General features: G+C 45.5%; 1 protein-coding gene across 1 annotated transcript; it reads left to right on the forward strand.

Moving 5' to 3' along the window:
• The first annotated feature begins 241 nt into the window (after positions 1 to 241).
• On the forward strand, positions 242 to 18,938 carry TIGIT (T cell immunoreceptor with Ig and ITIM domains). Its single transcript, XM_008580180.1, has 4 exons — positions 242 to 379; positions 1,791 to 2,120; positions 5,629 to 5,735; positions 18,685 to 18,938. The coding sequence occupies exons 1-4, from the start codon at positions 316 to 318 to the stop codon at positions 18,919 to 18,921; spliced, it is 738 nt and encodes a 245-aa protein (XP_008578402.1). The 5' UTR covers positions 242 to 315; the 3' UTR covers positions 18,922 to 18,938.
• Positions 18,939 to 20,102: the final 1,164 nt, after the last annotated feature.

A 20,102-nucleotide genomic window follows, 5' to 3' on the forward strand; every position in this document is an offset into this window, starting at 1 on the left:
TTTTTTTTTAAGTGCATTAAGGCAGACCTTAAAAACAATAGATTGACTAATAGTAATCCAAAGACTAGTGTACCCCTAACCACATTTTTTGTTTATTTTTTATATGTTTCCTCCATGGTCTTTCTTGTGGCTCACCCTATACAGTTTGTGTACTGGTTGAGAGCTTTATCTGTTTTTGACATGGTTTTTGCTGAACTCAGTTTTTCCGAGACCCTCTTTCCTCATAGAGTCAGTTTTATGTTCCCATCTGCAGTCGGCCAGTTTCGGTAGCAGAAGAGGCCACATCTGCTTCCTGTAGGCTCCCTGGGCAGAAGCATGCTGTGGTGTCTCCTCCTGATCCTGGCCCAGGGGCTGAGGCAGGCCCCCCTCCCCGCCTCAGGTAAGGCCTGAAAACCTAGCAGAGCAGGGAGGAGGAAGAAACAAGGTTGAGTTGGCGTGGAGACAAGGGTGCTCTGTTGGGAAGGCGTGGAGTGCACGCCACATCTGCTTGCACAGGGAAGGAAATGCAGTTTTCAGAGTTCTCATGTCCACCCTCATGTGAGAAGAGGCAGTCTCGGAGAATGAGGGGCAGTTCTGCTATGGGTGGCGGAGGAAGGACTTTGTAGACCCTCGAGGTTGGGGGTGCCTGACGGTCCGGCACAAGAAAGGAGGCAGGGGAAGAGAAAGGGACTAAGAAGGAGGAATTATCAGTTTCCTTTTAGAAGCTCACTCCTGCTCCATTTTCTTTTCTTCTGTCCTTGAGGAACCTTCCGGAACAACATTGTAAGTAGCTCTCTGTGGATCAAAAATGTCTTCTTCACACATTCTAGAGATTCTACCATTATAGACTGAATTTTTATTAAATTTAAAAACCTTAGACATATGTTTCTGAGGGAGGGGGACACAAATATTTAAAAGCTGTGGCATGAATTAGTTTTATGTTGCTTTCTGAACCATGTGAGGGTGGAGAGTGCCAAGGGTGCGAGGGAGTGGTCAGCACTGAAGAGGATAGTTTGGCCTGGAAGAAACAGAGTGTTTGCCAAACCTCTTTTTCCTTTGATTTCTTGGCTTTCCTGAAGGTAGTTCCAGGCACCCCAAACGGCCTTCAACCAGACAGCCAGGTTTTATTTCAAAGGATAATACACCCAGCACAGAACTAGGCTGTTGGAAGATACAAACAAAACAAAACAAAACAAACAAACAAACAAAAAAACCCCAAAAGAGGTGGTGTTGGATGACAAGGGCTTATATTCTAAGTGGGGAGACAAAATAAGCCTATGAAAATAATCAACGAGCTCATGAAGCAAGACAGCAGAATATCCTGAGAGGGTGAAGGGCTGAGCTGTGGAGTAATGAGACAGGCATTTAATAAGGTGCTAATTACACAATACAGGGAGTGTGGAGAGAAAGGGGAAGTCACTGTGGGTGGGGTCCTCGTAAGGCACAGGAGGAAGTGCAGCTGTGACCAAGGCTTCAGGTGCGCAGGGGAAAGAATGAAGCTCTGGAAGCAGAGGGGATGGGAAGGCAGGAGAGGGGCCGGACTGGGGGGGAGGTGCATGGAGATGGGCTTGAAGACTAGAGAGGGACATGGAGAGGGCCGGGAGCCTTGAATGACAGGCACAGAGAGCAGTGTCTCTTGAATGGCAGAAACAGAAAACAATTATCGTCTTTATGGGGGAGTAACAGGAAGGACTGGAGAAACTATCATTCCAAAAACCAATTCTGGCCTCAAAGCCCCTTGGAATTTCTACAGGAAGGTTGAAGCCCACCTGCTGAGCCGGGACTTACGTGTGCCTTTTCTTCTTCCCTAGGAGCCATGACGGACACAGTAGTCACAAAGGGGAACATTTCTGCAGAGGAAGGTGGCTCTGTCATCTTACAATGCCACCTCTCCTCCAGCACAGCTGAAGTGACCCAGGTCCACTGGGAGCAGCAGGACCAACTTGTGGCCATTTGTCATGCTGAGTTAGGGTGGTACATCTACCCAGCCTTCAGGGAGCGAGTGTCTCCGGGCCCCAGCCTGGGCCTCACCCTCCAGTCGCTGACCGTGAATGACACCGGGGAGTACTTCTGCATCTATTATACCTTCCCTGATGGGATTTACAGAGGGAGAATCTTTCTGGAGGTCTTAGGAAGCTCAGGTATTTACTCTGGAGCAGGGCGGCTGATGGATCCCTTCCTCTAGCATAGAGAATGCCATCCCGAAACACTCTGTGGAGCAGAATCTCTAGGGGCAGAGCCAGGACGTGAGAGGTTCTAAGCATCCCAGGCGACCTTAATGCACAGCTGGGACTGAGGACCACTGTTCTTGCATAAGAGCCGCAGCTTATCTATAGGTACTAAGAAGACCAGTGGATGAAGTCAAATGCAAAGTGTTCTCATTTATTGGTTTAGTATTAATTATGCAAATTAGTGTTGGCCCCCGAGTTTATAAAGATTAGAGCTGGTTAAAAGCAAAGCATAGCATGTACTAAGTGTGAATGTACAATAACTTATGTTTGTGTGGTACTTCAAAGTCTCCAAATGCCTTCTAGTTCTTATCCACCTGGACACCTACGCCAATTCTCTGGAAGTTAGGAAAGGATTATTATCATATCTGGGAAACAGGACAGCAGAATGGTTAAGACAGCAGACAGGCTGGGTCTAAATTCTGGCTCTGCTGTTCACCTCAGACATGATTCCTTAGCTTCTTTGTGCATCTGTTTTCTCATCTGTGAAATGAGGATAGACATAAGACCTTATGAGGTGCTGGTGTAGGATCAAATTACCTAATACAAGAAATGTCCTTAGAACAGTGCCTGGAACATGGCAAGCGTTGTGTCAGCATTAACTATTAGTATGATTCCCATTTGACTGGTGCAGGTGGAAGCTGAGGCCTGGAACTGTTCAGAGTGCTTGAGCTGATTTTAATACAGTGTTCTGTTTCCACTAAACTCCCCCCTCAGAACTTTTGTTTACTGCCATCAGTTGTGTTGGACATTAAGTTTTATGAGTTTGCAAAGTATGTGTAAACTGAGAAGATCAGAGGTTATCTTAAGGTGTCCTCTTGGCTGGCTCCGACATAGGTCAAGTGCAAGAAGCACTTGAGAGCCCAGGCTCTGGGATCACACTGCCTGGGGGGTAATACTGTCATTGACCCTGGGTAATCTGGGTAAATTATTAACTTTTTTTTCTCAGTTTTCCCATCTATAAAGTGTGGTGAATAATCTCAGAGTGATACAGCTCTAGGTCTTAGGACAGTACCAGACACAACGTGCTTCCCTTAGTAAACTCGAGCTGTTATGCTCCTTATTGCTTCATCGTTGCAGGAGGCCAGGCATGATAGGACGAGGGACCTGGATTCCAGCAAGAGCAACCAAAGGACGGTCTTGACCATTCTGGGCTCTTTGCCCCCGTGTCATATGACCCATTACCAGACTGCAAGATGGGGATAGGGAGGGCGTCCAGGTGGAAGACCCCCCGGGGATGGAGCTCCCATGAACCAGAGACCAGACAGGCACGATGTCTGTTTGCTTACATCTGGGCCAGGACGTGCAGGGACTGATGCTCCTCTCGAGCATACTCCCTGAGGTCACATTGGCACACACTCCCCAGTGTGAAAGAGGGGAAAGGAAGGCACAAGACCTTCCCTGTGCCTCGCAGACCATCTGGGAGGGAGCTCAGAGCGCATTCTATTGGACGCCCCCTAAGTCCTCCCATCCTGTATGTGTGTCCCCTTTTTGCCACTGCAGCCTCTAGGGAACACCACAGTCACTTGCCTCTCCCCTCCTGCTTCTCAAGTGGTCAGTTGCTTACCTGGAAAGCTAACTCTCCTTTAATTACTTACATTAACTCCAACCCTGACTTCTTTCTGACCCTAATCTCAAACCTTAGTCCAAGTCCAGATCCTAATACTAACCATAATATTTAAGCTCTTTCTTTTTTTTTTTTTGTCTTTTGTCTTTTTCCGTGTCCGGCAACGGATCGCAACCCTCAGTGTTGCCCCCGTACCAGACCGGGGACCGGCAACGGGATCTCAACCCTCGGTGTTGCTCCCGCGCCTCGCTCAGCCAGTGAGCGGGAACCGGTCTGTATGTGGGATCCGAACCCTCGGGCGGGAGCGCCGCCGGGCCGGCCCATATTTAAGCTCTTTCTAACCTTCACACTAAAATTGAACTTAACCCTAAAGCTAACTGGGTTCACAGAAACGATCCTGAAGTAACCCTTCTGCAGAGTCCGCTCCTTCCCCACCTGCATGTAGTGATGCTGTCATGCCTGTCCCCAGGCTGCTTCTGTTTCAAAGACCTTGAAGTCTTTGTTCTGGGATTGAGACTGTAAATGGAAGAATAGGGGCTTTTATTTCAAATCAAAAATTCCTAATGAAGTTGATATTCCTAATATCTTAAATTCCACTCTGGTCCTAATCGTATCTCTAGCTTATCTTTAAACCTAACCAAATACATTTTGTCATCTCCCATAAACCTGACCATGGTTTTGACCCCATCTATCTTTGTCCATCCCTCAGCTGTCAGAGATCCTAGTCCTAACCCGGCACCCCACCTGTCCCTGTCCCCACTCCAACCTCATATCCTTTTCTGGTCCTGTGCAGCCCCTCGGGCCTCCTGCAGTGTGTTTTCTGTAACCACTTTGCCTCCCACCTGCCCTCTTTCCTCCCGAGCTAACATTAGGGGCCCGCCTGCCTACAGTGTCTGAGTCCTCGGAGCAGTAGGAATAGTGCTGGGGAATTTGGGTACTGCAGGCACTGCCCCTCTCCTAGGGGACTGGATTCCTTAGCCACCTTTCCAGCAATCTAAGCCCTTAGTCAAGGGAAGAGGGGCCAGGCCTCAGCTACACCTTTCTCCTTTCAAGACTGTTCTGGACAGCTGAGTCCTGCCTGAGTCCCTGGGGAGGAGGTAGCGAAGGGGTGAAGCTGCCTGGAAACCTTCCACCCACTGCACAGCACAGGTCAGGGAAGTCGTCTTGTTTCTCTCACTTTTCTCCTCGGATCAAATATCACTCATCTCTGCAAAACTCCTCTCCTGCCTCTTCTTCCTTCCAGTTACACTTTGTGTCTTGATGAAATTAACTTCTTCATGCTTTCATTCATGCCACAGATATCTATTGAGCATCTACGATGTGTCAGGTGCTGAGACAATAGCAAAGGAGGAGGCTCCAGAGCCTCACTCCCCACAGGGTTTCATAGCCGGGCTGGACCAAGTGTTAAAGGCTTACGGTGAAGGGTAATATGCTTTCTTCTTTTTTGTAATTTAATATTAATTTTATTTTACTTTTCAATTAAACATTTTTTTACTGATCTGATTATATATGAAGTTTAATAGAAGAAAGTGTTTACTTTCCCGTTTTTAAAATTTGTTTCATTTCTTGATTACATAAATGATTATGTGTAGTAGGGAATGGAGTGTTAAAAACGATCTACTCTGGTGTCAAATACATGAGTTATGCCACTGCTCGAGAGATCAGTCACTGATTTTATGACAGGCCAGGCAGATGCTCTGCTGTCCAAAGAGTTGGGCTTAAAGACTCTAGACCTGCAGTTAGAGAGAGGGTCTAGCCAATCCCCACCTCCGTGCCATGAACCTGAGGCTTCCCTGGGGAGGGCAGCTTTGCTTCTGGCCTCTGCCACTCACCTCTGTTTCATCCTTCCTCTAGTGGCTGAGCACAGCACCAGCTTCCAGATCCCATTGCTTGGAGCCATGGCCACACTGCTGGTGGTCATCTGCACAGCAGTCATCAGGGTGGTCGCACTGGCTAGAAAGGTAATGGCTCTGGCTGCACATCTCAGTCATGGGCACCCCCACCCCTACCAGAGAGAGACCCAGATGTGATCTCCCCCATTGCTCTTTGCACCTTTTGCATGGTACTTGCTTTGCCTTCCAGTGCAGTTATTTATGTTCTTCCCTTGTCCCTCTCCCAGGCTGGCAGCTCCTAGAAGGTTAGACTTGTATCCTACCTGTTGCTTTGTGTTGCTTTGCCCCCCCCACAGATTTGTCACCCCACTTCCCCTGGGTGATAGAGATGAAAGGATTACTCAAAGCCCATCTCTTCTGAGCAGTGAGAAGCCCCGAAGTGGTTAACTTCCCTGGGAATGCTCCCTCCAGTGAGAGGCAACCTTTCCTTGGGAAATTAACCCCGAATTGGGGTTCTCTTCCTGCATTTATTTTCCAGACCAGGAAGTTATAGGAAGAGAACACAGGTGGGGTTATAGTTTAACAATATAGGCTGGTAACTTTCAGTGAAACAAGTCTATGACATTCCAGTAGACAATTAAGTGATCTTACAGCAATTTCTCAGTATCTTTACATAATAATCAGTGACTAGTCTGTCTTTGAGCCAGCAACCTTGCTGTGCCACAAATCTTTATCTTACACCAGAGACTTATAGCCTGAGGAAAATTTCCAGTCCTCTACAAGGTCAATATTTGAAACTGCAAGACTTTGGAAAACCAGGTTCTGCGAAGTACATATGCTTTTTAGTATATTACACACCTACCCACCTTGCTGTCACCTACAGCTCCTAGTTCCTGCCTGTCTCTTAAGCCTCTGCTCTGAGAGTTTGACTTATCTACTGTGACTTTGATGCACCTTGGGCATGTACTACGTGCTCAGGCTTTCTGTGTATTAGCTCATTTTAATTTTTGCAACTCTTTGGTAGTTCTGGGCTACCCAGCACTTCTGCAGAATGAGAAATAAACACTCCGAAAATTCAGGGATAAAAAGCGCATGGCAAGATCAGCAGGCTGTAAATTCTCTGTTCTTTTAGCTTAGGAGGTCATGTGGCTGAAAGAGTAATGGATGGGAAATTGGAAGATTTAGTTTCCAGTCTCAGCACTGAGTGTATGATTTCAGGGTAGCTACTTAATCTCTCCAGGTCTCCATTTCTTCCTGTATTAAATGAGGATTGTAATTCTGCTGGCTCTATATCACAGAGTGGTGATGAACAGGTGGCATATTTCATGTGAGAGCTTTGTAAATAATGAAGAAATATATCGATGTCCTTGTGTCATAAACTGGTAGCTATTGATTGGGATGAGTGAAAGAATTTCCACTCCTTGTTTTGTCTGCTGTCTTGGGCCCTTTAAGCCAGCCCAGGTTGCCTTAATTCAAGTCACTGCACAAACATTTTGGGCAACACAAGCCTGTGATTTCCAGCACTGTTCTGTTTCCACCCTTACCCTAGACTCTCCTCCCTAGATCTCAACCCACTTTCCTTCCAACTCTGATTCTGCTCAATTAACATCCCAACTCTGCAGCCCTGGTAGTATTCTCTCTGAACTATGTACTTGGTTATATTATTACTGATATATGTGAATTTACAGCTACCATCTTATTTTCTTCTTTGGGATCTCAATTAAAAGTCTGGTGAACTCCAGATTTTGTCCCTCCAGCCAGAAGCTCTGTGTAGCATATCTGCCTCTCAGTCATAACTTTCAGGCAATTGCATCCAGGAGAAAATGTCTCCCAGTGCTCATCTCATCTCTCCAGGTTTTCTTTTTCTGGATCTTGCTCCTAGCCCACGAATTCCTCACCAATTTGGCAGATTTTTAATTTCTTCAAACAGGTGTTTCTAATATTTCATTCAGCTTTTCTAGCTGTCCTCAATGGAAGGGTTGATTCAAAGCATCGTAGTCAACTATAGTTCCACAGGAAGCAGAACTCTTAATTTTGGTGTTGCTTCATGTCTGCATTAAAAGCTTGACTTTTACAAGCAGAGCAAAATTGGCCCACCTACTCTGTACCTTGTGCTCTATTAAGTCAAGTCCCCCACCTGAGTTCCAGCCCCTCAGTGCCTAATGTCCGACAAGCCACTTAGCTTCCATCTGGCTGGGTCACTGCCAGTCCCAGAAAGAGAGGAATTTGTACAGCTTCATGTTCTTAGGCCCTGGTCCCATCTTGCTTGCTTATTGTGAATTCTTACCTTTTTCTCTCCCTTCCAGAGAAGGGCCACCATTTGATTTTCTCCTATTTCTAATTTAACTTCTATTTGACTTATTTTACTCTCATTGCCCCCCTGAAGACCATAGAGATCTTGTTCTCTCTCCAGGCCTCAGAGTTGGGATGAATTGCATGGACTAGAATTGCTTAATAAGAAGGTGTCATTGTTATGTTCTCTTGCTTAGATCTCATGGTATTTTGCATTTTAAATAGCCTTAATTCTATATCCCTGCCTTGATCTCATTCTATATATTTTCCCACTGTTCTTTGTTTTGTTTATGGAGTTATACTTTGTATTAGTCAGGGTTCTCCAGAGAGACAGAATCAATAGGATATGTTATAATTATATGAGAGCAATTTATTAGGGGAATTAGCTCATGCGCCTGTGAAGAAAAGTCCCACGACAGGCCGTCTATAAACTGGATGTAGGTAGTGTGGCTCAGTCCAAGTCCAAAGGCCTCAAAACCAGGGAAGCCGATGGTGTCCTTGGTGTAAGTCCTGGAACCCAAAAGCTGAAGAGTCTTGAGCTCTGATGTCCACGGACAGGAGAGAAGAGTGTATCCCAGCTCCAGTGGATAGAGAAAGTCACCTCTTTACTCTGTTTTTTATTCTCTCTGGACCCCCCCAACAGATTGGATGGTTCCCACCCACACTGAGGGTGGGTCTTTCCCACCCAGGCCACTCAGACTCTCATATTAATCCCTGCTGGAAACACCCTCATGGACACACCTGAAAAGATTGCTTTACCAGGTTTCTCAGCATTCCTTCATCTAGCCAAGTTGACACCTAAAATTCATCTTCACACACTTTTTCTGCATACTCATATATATTATTAGTGACTAGTCTTGGACTTTTAGCTTAATATTTTACATCTAAAATTCCTTCAGTTTCTTGTGTAGATAAATCCACTTTGTATTTCTTAACTTTCCATAAATAACAAGGATATTGCTATAACAAATAACATGTTTTATTTGACATACATTCTGTCTTCAACCTGATCGATGAATGAAGAGAGCCTAAAAACCTTCACCCTAATCTTTGTTGACTGAGCAGAGATTGGAGTGAGAATGGGAAAAGATATTTTGGTAGCACAAGCAAACTCACATACCCCTCTGTAACCTACAAATTGCCCAAGTCTTCCTCAGTCATGAGTCCAACAGTTTGTCCAGAGGAAACTAAAGAGATTCTCCAAATGGTGGGAAAACTCATGCAATTGGTGATTTCCCCATGAAATTTACATAAAGCCTTATACAAGCAGATGATTGCCTGGTCCACCAACCTGCTTGCAAAAATCTCTATTGTCTCATGATTCAAACCCTCACTTCCTGGTTATGAGACTAACATTGAGATTGCTGACCTACATTGTTCATAGAAATGTGGCCAGTTATTCTTTATCATTCAACAGACCTGGTTGAACAGGGTGCTGGGACCCAGCAGTGGCTGAGACATGGCTGGTGCTATTGAGGAAGCCAATGATCCATAGTATTTTCACTTATATCTAAACACAGTAGACATGATTAGGAAATGAAACTTCTAGAGGAAGGTGAAGACAAGAGAAGTGGTTGCCTAGAGGGGAGAAGAGAACTGAATGATGATTGATCTCCAAGCTGGGAAGGGAGCTGCTCTGACGGCTGCTGAACAGATAGCCTCTGCTGTCACCAGCGTTCTGCATCTCTAGAATGGAAAGATTAAAGGCTCTTTGGAAGCAGCAGAACAAATTTTCCTGTTAAGGATTCAAGACTGGTTAGTTTTCATTCTGGGCAGCCAGACTAACTTTGGTCATCTTGGGGGTAGAGAAAGATGAAAAGGTGGAAAGAGAGAGTCCAATAGCTATTAAGTCTTGTTGCTCCCCTTCTACAATTTTTTACTTACCAGCCCTCTCTCTAACATTTCCACTGCTTCCTGTCTAGTTTATGTCCTCTCTGCTTCTTTCTTGTACTTGACTGTAGTCTCCAGTCTTCTCTCTCTCCTCGCTCAGAGCATTTTATATTTGCATTATTCAACGTCCCAGGAGGGAACACATAGTACTCTCAAACTGGGTTGTTTGAGGATAGTTTAATTCAAAGATCTAGGCAGGATATAAGGAACATATAAGGGGGAGTGTAGCAGTGTGTTGTAACCACCCTTAGTTCTTTAGGGGTGAGAGGAGAGGATGATTACTGGAACCTGTGTATTAGTCTGTTTTCTGTTGCTTATATCAGAATACATGAAACAGGGTAATGTATAAAGAAAAGAGGTTTATTTCTTACTGTTCTGGAGGCTGGAAAGACCACAGTTCAGGGGGCACATCTGGTGAGGGGCTTCTTCTAGGTGGGAACTCTTTACAGTGTCCGATGGTGACCAGAGTATCACATGTAGAGAATGACCTGAGCAAGAGAGAGCTAACCTTCTCACTTGCTCTCCTTATAAAGGCATCAGGACCATGCCTATGACAACTCATTAAACCATCAACCCATTACTCCATGGATCAATCCATGAACAAGCGCACAATCCTCATGATCCAGTCATCTCTCAAAGGCCCCACCTTTCAAATACCATAGTTGGAATTTCCACCCTCTTAACACTGTTACAAAGGAGATCAAGTTTCCAGTACATGAACTTTTGACCCATAGCAGCTGGGAAGGAGAGAGTTATGTGGATGGGTCCACCTTGAAAAGCACCGTAATCTTTGATTGAGGGTCACAACCAGTCCAAGGCCACCCTTCAGAGATTACAGGGAAGTGTGTACCCTCACCTCACTCTCTTTTGCTCTATTCTCCTATTGTTGCTCTGCATTGATTGAACCCAAACTTAAGCTGGAGGACAAGGAAACCAATTGATGCAGTACATATAGCACAGTCTTCTCAGGGCACAGAATAGGCTGAAGAAGGTTGGAGAAAGGAGCCAAAGGGCAAATGAATGGTATGCATACCAGTAATGTTCATGGTCCTGGAAACCAGGCAAGAAATCTTGACTTTCTGTGGGATTGACTGGCCTCAGCATTCTCTCAAGTATGAGGGGACTTCAAAGAGTTTATGGAAAATGGAAATTAAAAGATAAAAAATAAAATATATAAACTTTATTTCTCAACATGAGCTTCATCAAGTTCAAGACACTTTTGTAAGTGATGATACCAGCCATTTAGTCCATCCCTAAAGAACTGAGGGTCCTGGAACTTTAACCACGTCAATGCAGTCTTTTTTACACTATTAACTGAAGAAAAATTGGTGCCCTTTAAAGATTTTTTTAATATTAGGTAACAAAAGAAGTCAGAAGAAGCCAAATTGGGACTGTAAGGTGGATGCCTAATGAGTTCCCTTTGAGATTCTTGCAAAATTACCCTTGTGGTGGTGAAGGACTCTCTGGTGAAGCTTTCCCAGTTGTTTTTCTGCTAAAGCTTTGGCTAACCCTCTCAAAATACTCTTGTAATAAGCAGATATTATTGTTTTTTCACCCTCCAGAAAGTCAACAAGCAAAATGCCTTGAGCATCCCAAAAAACTGTTGACATGATCTTTGCTCTTGACTGGTCCACTTTTGCTTTGATCGAACCACTTCCACCTGTTGGTCTCAATGGCTTTGACTGTGCTTGTCTTCAGCATCATACTGGTAAACCATGTTTTACTTCCTTTACAATTCTTTGAAGAAATGCTTCAGGATCTTTATCCCACTTATTTAAAATTTCTATTGAAAGCTCTGTTCTTTCTGCAGCTGATTTGAGCACAATAGTTTTGGCACCCATTAACCAGAAAGTTTGTGCAACTTTAATTTTTCAGTCATAGGTGTGTAAGCTGAACCAACTGAGATATCTACAGTGTTGGATATTGTTTCTGCTGTTACTTTTCGGTCCTCCTCAATTAGGGCATGAACAAGACTAATTTTTTTCTTGCAAATTGATGTAGGCTTCATCTTCAACATTGTCTTGCCCCTTCTTAAAATGAATTATCTATTTGTAATTTGCTGATTTCTTTGGGGCATTGTCCCCATGAACTTTTTGTAAAGGAGCAATGGTTTCATCATTCTTCTACTCAAGCTTCACCATAGATTTGATGTTTGTTCTTGTTTCAATTTTAGCAGAATTCATGTTGCTCTGATAGGGGCTTTTTTCCAACTGATGTCTCACCTTTCTTAGTGCCTCAAACTACATCCTATTCAGACATGTTATAACAAGTCTGGTCCAAGTTTATTTTTGTGCAAAAATTGCGTAATCCATGTATAGTTTTCAACGAACTCTTTGAAGACCCTCATAATCTTATATCTCTTTTGATCATGTAAGCAACGCCCTTGTTGGGTGCCCATCTGTTTTTCTCCTAGGAACACTGTGCTCTAGCAGCCATCTTGATATCCTTGGGTCAGGATTCCTTGGTTCTCATTACAGTGATTTCATCCACTTTGTTCCTTAAGTGCTGCCATCTGCCCCCTACTATTTGGGGGTCTCCTCATCCCCATTGCTACTAGGGATCCAGTTCTGTAAAAGCATCTCCTACTTCAGCCCCAGCCTGTAGAGGAAGGAGAGCACTGATTGGTCCTAGCACATTCCTTCCTACCTTAGTAAAAGGGGTGTTCTCAGGATCTTCTCTAGAAGATCCAGTATAATCGGCTGTTGGATTATTAAAATTATTTAGTACAGGGACTGGGAAAGTTTCTCTGTAAAGGGCCAAATAGTACATCTTTTAGGCTTTGTGGGCCATGTGGTCTCTGTTGCAACAATTCAACTCTGCCACCGGCTGTTGGATTATTAAAATTATTTAGTACAGGGACTGGGAAAGTTTCTCTGTAAAGGGCCGAATAGTACATCTTTTAGGCTTTGTGGGCCATGTGGTCTCTGTTGCAACAATTCAACTCTGCCATTAGTACAAAAGTAGCCATAGATGATGTGTAAACAAACAAGAATAGCTGTGTTCCAGTAAAACTTTATTGGACACAGAAACTTAAATTTCATATAATTTTCACATATCCAACCATTTAAGAATGAAAACCATTCTTAGCTGTGGGCCATATAAAAATCATTGGCAGAGTTGATCTGGCTCATGGGATACACAAATACCAGTGGCCTAAGACCAGACTGGCAGCTTCTTAAAAAAATGCTCACCAGGTTTGGAGAACACCACCAGATCATCTTTCAGGTCATGTCCTAAAACATTTAGGTTCTCCTTCTTTATTTGCCTCTATCTAGCTATCACTGAGGGTTGCGATCCGTTGCCGGACACGGAAAAAGACAAAAAGGAAAAAAAAAATGTAAAAACCATTTTTAGCTCACAGGCTATACAAAAACCAGCAGTGGGTCAGATTTGCCCCCAGGCATTAGTTTGCCAGTCCCTGATTTAGTGAGTTCATTCTAGCATTCCCACTTCTCTGAGCATTTTGCTTCCTTCTTCCATAGTTCACCAAAGCAGTGCTGGCATCTCTATTGATAGCGGCGTATTGGACTCGTCTTCTGGGGCTCTTGTGAGGGAGTTAAATTTTGAGTCATGGGATATGTCCCAACAATGACAAATTATCCCCCATCCAGTCGTGTATCTACCCACCCACCCCTGATTCATCACCTTCAGGATTCACTCCCAGGCATACTCTCTCAGTTCCTGCCAGTACCTGTTAGCCAGATCCTATAGTGTATAACCTTTCTCTTCTCTTAGCAGAGCCAGATCTTCCTCAGTTAGTGTAGCCTGAGATTTTACCCTAATTATGGGTCCGATGGTGAGTAGGGGAGGAGGAGGTAGGTCCCGCCGGGGCTTATCTTCCATCAAGAGGAAGTGGGCCACTTCCGCAGCTCCAGATGGAACAAGAGAAGCAGGTGGTTCAAGGTTCTCAAGTGCATCTACCCAGAGATCCTCCTGCCAAGTCTCCCACTTCCTTCCTATTAAGGCCCTGATTTTGGCATAGGAGACTTGCCCAGGCTTAGAATCCAGCCTTCTTTGAAGTTCTGTCATTTTTACAATTAGCTCCTATGCCTGGTCTTCAGCTGCTGGAGATGAGTGTCTCTTTAAATGCTTCCGAGGGGGAGCTTTGACTTTCTCACTTTGCTTTCAGTTGCGATAGGTCTGAGCCTGTCATTTTCTTTCTTCAGTGCATCAGTGAAATTTAGCAAAAGCCACTCAATCCCAGAGACCAAATAGTTACTATTTACCTCATACTTCTCAAATGCCAGAGATGCATCAGCTCATAATCCCCTTCCATCTGGGTCCCATCCAATTTCACCACCAGCCATGGGGTCTGTACTGCCATCCAGCTGGTGAGTGATCCTCTGTCCCACTCCTCTCCTTAGAGGCCACCTGCCCAGGAGTGGCTGTTCCCAGGGGCAACTGTTTTAGATCAGGTCCCCAGAAATAGAGCTTGACATGAGAATTCTGGTGAGAGTGATATGTTGGGGTGGGCTCTCAGATGAGGGGTAGTGAAGGACGCAGTATAGGGCTAAGGGAAGAGAGCTCAGCATGGGTGTTGTCGGGCTAGGGCTCAGACACTTCAAACCTGTTGTACAGACTGGGTCACAGACCCTTCAAACCCATTCTGTGCAGACTGGGTCACAGGCCCCTCATATGCAGGTTGTGAGCTAGATAATCGGAAAAGATCCTGGGAGCCATTGGTAAAGTTGATAGGCTTTATTCAGATGTGAGCTCAACCCCCAGCTTCTTCCTCCTCGGCAGCAGCAGCAGCTAACAGCAGATCCAGCAGCGGCCTGGTGACCTCCTGAGGGCAGGGGAGGAGGGCGGTGGGCATCCTAGCATCCCTGTGGATCAGAGCTGTTCGTCCTTTATACTTAAGTCACATAACCAAGGAACACCTGGGCACACATGCACAGTTAACATATTTACATCAAACAGGCTAGGTCATGCTTGGCAAGATTCTGAACATCTGAGGGAGCCTGACCATTTGTCCATTTTCCTTACAGGTGTGGTCTCAGCTGGAGACTTGGTTGAAGCAAGAGTTGTATACAGAGTTGGTTGCACCTTGAGGCAGGGAGCAGCCTTTTGAAAACCCACGTCAGCCAGTCATTGACTACTGACTGCTCACCAGAGAGGGCCCAAGAGCAATTCTCCAGAGACAGGGCAGCTGTGAGCGGGGAGTGCTGGTCATGTAGAGGGAGCTGAACAGGGCACCAATGGCATTCCCTACAGAACCCGAGAGCCAGTAGATTGCCTTATTTAGGAGCATGACCTTTGGAATCAGGCAGACCGAGGCTTGGGTCCTGGCTCTCCCACTTGAGTAGTTGTGTCACCTAACTTTTCTGAGCTTCAGTTTTCTCATCTGTTAAATGGGCATAATTATGGCACTGTCCCCATAAGATCATGGGAGAACTTAAGTCAAATAATTCACGTAAAGCACTTGGTATTTTTCTTGACATGCACTAATAACTGTTATAAATTAAGTTCTTATAGTTATTCTAAATTTTATTTACCATAGTACCTCATGATACCTGGTGCTCAATAAATATTTATATTGCATGAGTTTATTTTGAATAAATGAATGAATATTATTTGCTAAGCAGCTATCACGAAAAGTGCCCACAGGGGGTTTTCTATGGGGGAAAGGAGAGATACGTGTATCCAGCTCTTGGACAGTGATTCTGCCAACCCCACTGTCTATTCTCCTCACATTCTCTGAGATGGCAGTGTTTGTCTATGAGTTTATTTTGAATAAATGAATGAATATTATTTGCTAAGCAGCTATCACGAAAAGTGCCTACAGGGGATTTTCTATGGGGGAAAGGAGAGATACGTGTATCCAGCTCTTGGAAAGTGATTCTGCCAACCCCACTGTCTATTCTCCTCACATTCTCTGAGATGGCAGTGTTTGTCTTCGGATGGCCCAGCTGCAATCCCTGTCCCTTCCTTTGGGACAACATCAATACATTAATCCCAGACAATTTTTTAAACTGATTACAATTACAGAGTTTTCCCCACAAGATGGAATAAAAAGGGAACAGCTGAGGGACCCATTTCAGGTGTACTTGCATTTCCCAGAGCATTTTTTGGAGGCCAAAATAGTCTTAAAAGACAAGAGTGATCAGTTGTACTGAGAATGGAAACAAGAACACATGAGCACAAATGGTCACAATCAGTTCTTTGAGAAAGGAGTGTCCATAATTTAAAAATGGATTGGACTGCATCGTGGGAGGTAGTAGTTCTTTTAAGTACAGCCTCAGCATGAGCTATGATAACCACCCTTTCTCTTCCTCCTGACGCTGAGGTTCAATCACTTGTACCGAAAGGGAATGGATGAAACAGTATCTGGGGAGAGACCGATGACTTGTGTATGTGCTTCCAACTCCTCGAGGCTGCAGTGAGGCGCCACCCTGATTTGTGATATTCGTCCACTGTGCACATCTGCACGGCCCATGCACCCTCCCCGCAGCCTCCCTGCCTGTCCCTGTGCGCTGCTGGGTCTGGCAATAGTCCGTGCTGGTGCTGGTGTTTCCTGTCATGGAAGCAGTGGGGAGTGGGCAGAGTGAGATTCGGTGTGCGGTTGTTGCTGTTATTTTCCAAGTCTGTGGCTCTTTGTGATTCCGTCATTCAGACCTCTGTTGGGTGAGTGACCTGCTTCAAAGCAGCCTCCAGTAAGGCTGGGAGGATGTCAACTTTGCATTGGGATGTCATTGAGCATTTCTTCTGCCATCCTACTTGTGCCTGCTGTTCTTTCATTTTCTTGTCTTAGCACAACTCTCACCTATGAAACTCTCATATCAATGACTTCACCATCCTGGCATTGGGATGTCATTGAGCATTTCTTCTGCCATCCTACTTGTGCCTGCTGTTCTTTCATTTCCTTGTCTTAGCACAACTCTCACCTATGAAACTCTCATATCAATGACTTCACCATCCTGGATTTTACTAAACAGACTTCACTGTTCTCTCCTAATGTCCAATAAGTGCCACTGTAGTTGTCTGGCCAGGAGTCCCTACTGTGATTCAGAAAAGTGTGTGTGTGTGCCTGCATGTGCACTCATGTGCACACCTGAATTTCAGTCCTGAGACATACACTGAGCATCTGTTATGGGCTCTGAGGTTACGAAGAGGAATAGAGCAAGAACCTTTTCCTCAGGGAGCTCACAGCTGAGGCCCAGAGAGACACAAGGGTAAGCAAGTCAGTCCCAGGCAGCATTGACCTTCCAACGAGAACACCAGGTCATGGTATAGCACACAGGATGAAGACAACTCTCCCTGCTGGGTCAGAGAAGGCTTCACGGACAACAGGCTGTGGAGCTGAGCCTGGGAGAATGAGTAGACGACTCTTCAGGGAAGTACAGGGAATGGACAATGGGCACAGCATATACAAAACCGGGGAGGCAAGGAACAGCGCATGGCATTCGAGAAGCTGCAGGATGAGAGGCAGCTGGCTGAGGAGAGGCATGGCCTAGAGTCAGGCTGACCTGAGTCAGAGTTGGGTTTGTCCTTGGGCAGGAGACTTCACCTGTCTGTGCCTGTTAGTGCTTTCAGAAGTAAGTGGAGGCTTCAATAGGGATGTTCTTGGCATTACATAAAGAAGGTAGTGCTCATGGCAGATTCTCAGTAAAAGGTGGCTCTCCAGCGTCTAGGCCCCAGCAGGTAGGGGATGTTGGTTCCAGATGATGCTGGAAAGGTGAGCGGGACCAAGTCACAAGAGGTGCTTGGGGAGCATCACAGTCTCCTATGAAGAATGTAGTGGATTTATGGATGTTCTTTCCAGAAGAGAATATACCCTTATGCAAACATTTTTCATATGATTTAAGGGGATTTACAAATCCTCTAAGGTCTACCTGTGCACTGTAGGTTAAGCATCCCTACTACAGGCAATGGGAGCCATTGGAGGGTTTTAGGCTGAGGTATGGGCTGATCCAGTTTTCACTTTTGAAAGATTGCTCTGCTGGTGGCCTGTGGAGTTGGATTAGAGGGAATAGGGGGTCTAGAGGCAGCGAGGATGAAGTCCAGAGGAGGGAGAAGATGTAGATGTAGGAATGAAAAAGAGGGAGTAGATTTCAGAGCTACTTAGTAAAATTGGATGAGGTTTTATGGATAATTAGAGTTTAACATTAGCCCCCAGGTTTCTCATCAGCTGGTGCCATAAACCGGGATAGAGAAGGTAGAGGCTGGAGCAGTTTGTGGGGGAGGGAATGTGATGGCTTGGTTTGAGCTTGCTGTGGGGCATCGGATGGTGGCGGCCAGTTAGCAGGTGGACACCTGGGTCTGCAGCTCAGCAAAAGGCTAGTATGGATGGAGATTTGGGAATCTTCAGAGGACAGACAGCATGTAGACGTGCATGTGGATGAAGCAACTCGGAGAGAGTGTTGAGTGTGGAAAAGCAGAGGGCAAAATGTTGGAGAAGACTTTGGTTTGGGGAGCTGATGTGCAGAGAAAAAGAGCAGACCTGGCTGAGGACAAAGTATGGGTTCACCGGAGGAAAAGAACCAGGAGAGAGCGATGCCCCAGAAGCCGGGGAAGGAGAATGTTTGGAAAAGGAAGAGATCAACAGTGTCAGATGTAGTAAAGAGTAAAATACACTGGACAGAAAGCTGCCTCACTAGGCTCAGTGAAGAGGAAGTCATGGGGCATGGGGCACTTTGTATGTGTAGCAAGTGTGGTTTCGGGGGAAGGGTTAGTACGGAAAGGCAGCTGCAACAAGGCTGAGAAATTAAGGCCTAAGGAATTGGTGTTGATAAGAACACAAGTTTGCACGTGCGCACACGTGTGTGCGTGTGTATATGTGTGTGCGTGTGTGTGTATAAGAAAGGAAGAAAGAGGTTATTATAATTATGTGTCATGTTGGGGACTAACTTTTGAATAACAACCCCACATACTCACTTTGTAGTTTGTTTGTTTTTAGAAGAAATCTCCCAGTATCCATTCTGCAGAAAGTGGCCTCCGGAGAAGTCCAGTTGAAGAGGAGGAAAGGAGTCCCAGCGTTCCCTCAGCCCCTGGAAGCTGTGTGCAGGCAGGAGCTGCCCCCGCTGGCTGCTGCAGGGAGCAGACGGGAGAGGACTATGCTGAGCCCCACGACTACTTTAACGTCCTGAGTTACAGAAGCCTGGGGAGCTTCAGCTTCCTCCCAGAGACTGCTTAGCAGCCAGAGGCATCTTCGTGGACACACATTCCTGTTTTTGCTGATAGAGATGATGTAAAGGCATCTGTACTCGCCATCAGTGCTGTGTGTGTGTGTGTGTGTGTGTGTGTGTGTGTGCACGTGCGTGTGTTTATGCGAGGTGATCAGTTGAATGAATGAATGTCATCCGCATTATCTTCCTTTCCTCTACCCTTCCCTTCCATTCCATTCCAACACACCCTGTGTGAGTCACTTGTATCTTGATCATGAATGTGAAGTTAAACAAACAAACTTGACCTGGTTTTGAATCTGGCAGTTTGAACAGATCCTGTGGCTCTGAGAAATACATTCCTCACAGAAGCACTGGGCAGGGTTTTGGGCGAAAGGGTTTTGTGGTGGATGATGAGGATGATGCGATTGCGGAGCTTCATTTCATTTCTCACTGTCATTTTTAACATTCACTCATTCAAGGCATATTATGAATGAGGCATGGTACCAGCCTCTGTGGGGAGATTGGTCTCTGCACAGTTCAGTGGGGAGACAACATTTACATTAAATGGTGGTAAGGAGACAAGGATACATGACACGGGCCTTCAGGAAGAGACATCAACTTGGGGTGAGGTGGTCAGGACAGGCTTATCTGCAGTGAAGAGGCCTGGACACATAAAGGGAGCAATGAGGCTGGTCTGAGGGGAGCAGGAGTTTTGTCTAAGGAACTTGCAGGAATGAGCACTGGTGGAGCTCAACACAGGGAAGGCGCTGGCACCAAGGGAGCCAACAAACTTCAGATTTTATTCTCTGGGAAGGCATTTCACATCTCCTTTCGTTGTGCTGTACTCAGAGCTCATCAGTAATGGCTCTTCCAGCCATGTGTGCAGGGAAGCCCACAGGAAATGGCGCGTGTCCACTCAAGGAGCCACGTCTCAGCGTTTGGGCCATGATCCACCTTTTCTGGATCGATCCACCATTGAGCCTTTGAAAAAGAATCTGTTTCCCATCAAAAGGAAAATGTGGATTTTTAAAATAGGAAATCTTCCTACGGGAAAAAGAAGGTGGCGGGGGTGGGGGGGATGATCGAGGGTATAGAAAATAAACACCTTCAAACTAGCTTCTTTGAACCCTTTTATTCTCTCCCCGACCTCTTCCTGCTGGGGTTGGGGTATACGAGCCGCTCTTCTCGGTTTAACTGCTTTCAGTCTTAG

This window comes from Galeopterus variegatus, unplaced genomic scaffold, assembly GCF_000696425.1.
Source record: "Galeopterus variegatus unplaced genomic scaffold, G_variegatus-3.0.2 Scaffold84, whole genome shotgun sequence".
In the NCBI taxonomy this organism is placed as follows: Eukaryota; Metazoa; Chordata; class Mammalia; order Dermoptera; family Cynocephalidae; genus Galeopterus; species Galeopterus variegatus.

Bases quoted from the DNA above. Each gene is read 5' to 3' on its own strand.
- TIGIT (XM_008580180.1), top strand. From the start codon at position 316: ATGCTGTGGTGTCTCCTCCTGATCCTGGCCCAGGGGCTGAGGCAGGCC. The intron at 2,121-5,628 runs GTATTTACTCTG...TCCTTCCTCTAG, and splicing joins GGAGGTCTTAGGAAGCTCAG to TGGCTGAGCACAGCACCAGC. The intron at 5,736-18,684 runs GTAATGGCTCTG...GTTTGTTTTTAG, and splicing joins TGGTCGCACTGGCTAGAAAG to AAGAAATCTCCCAGTATCCA.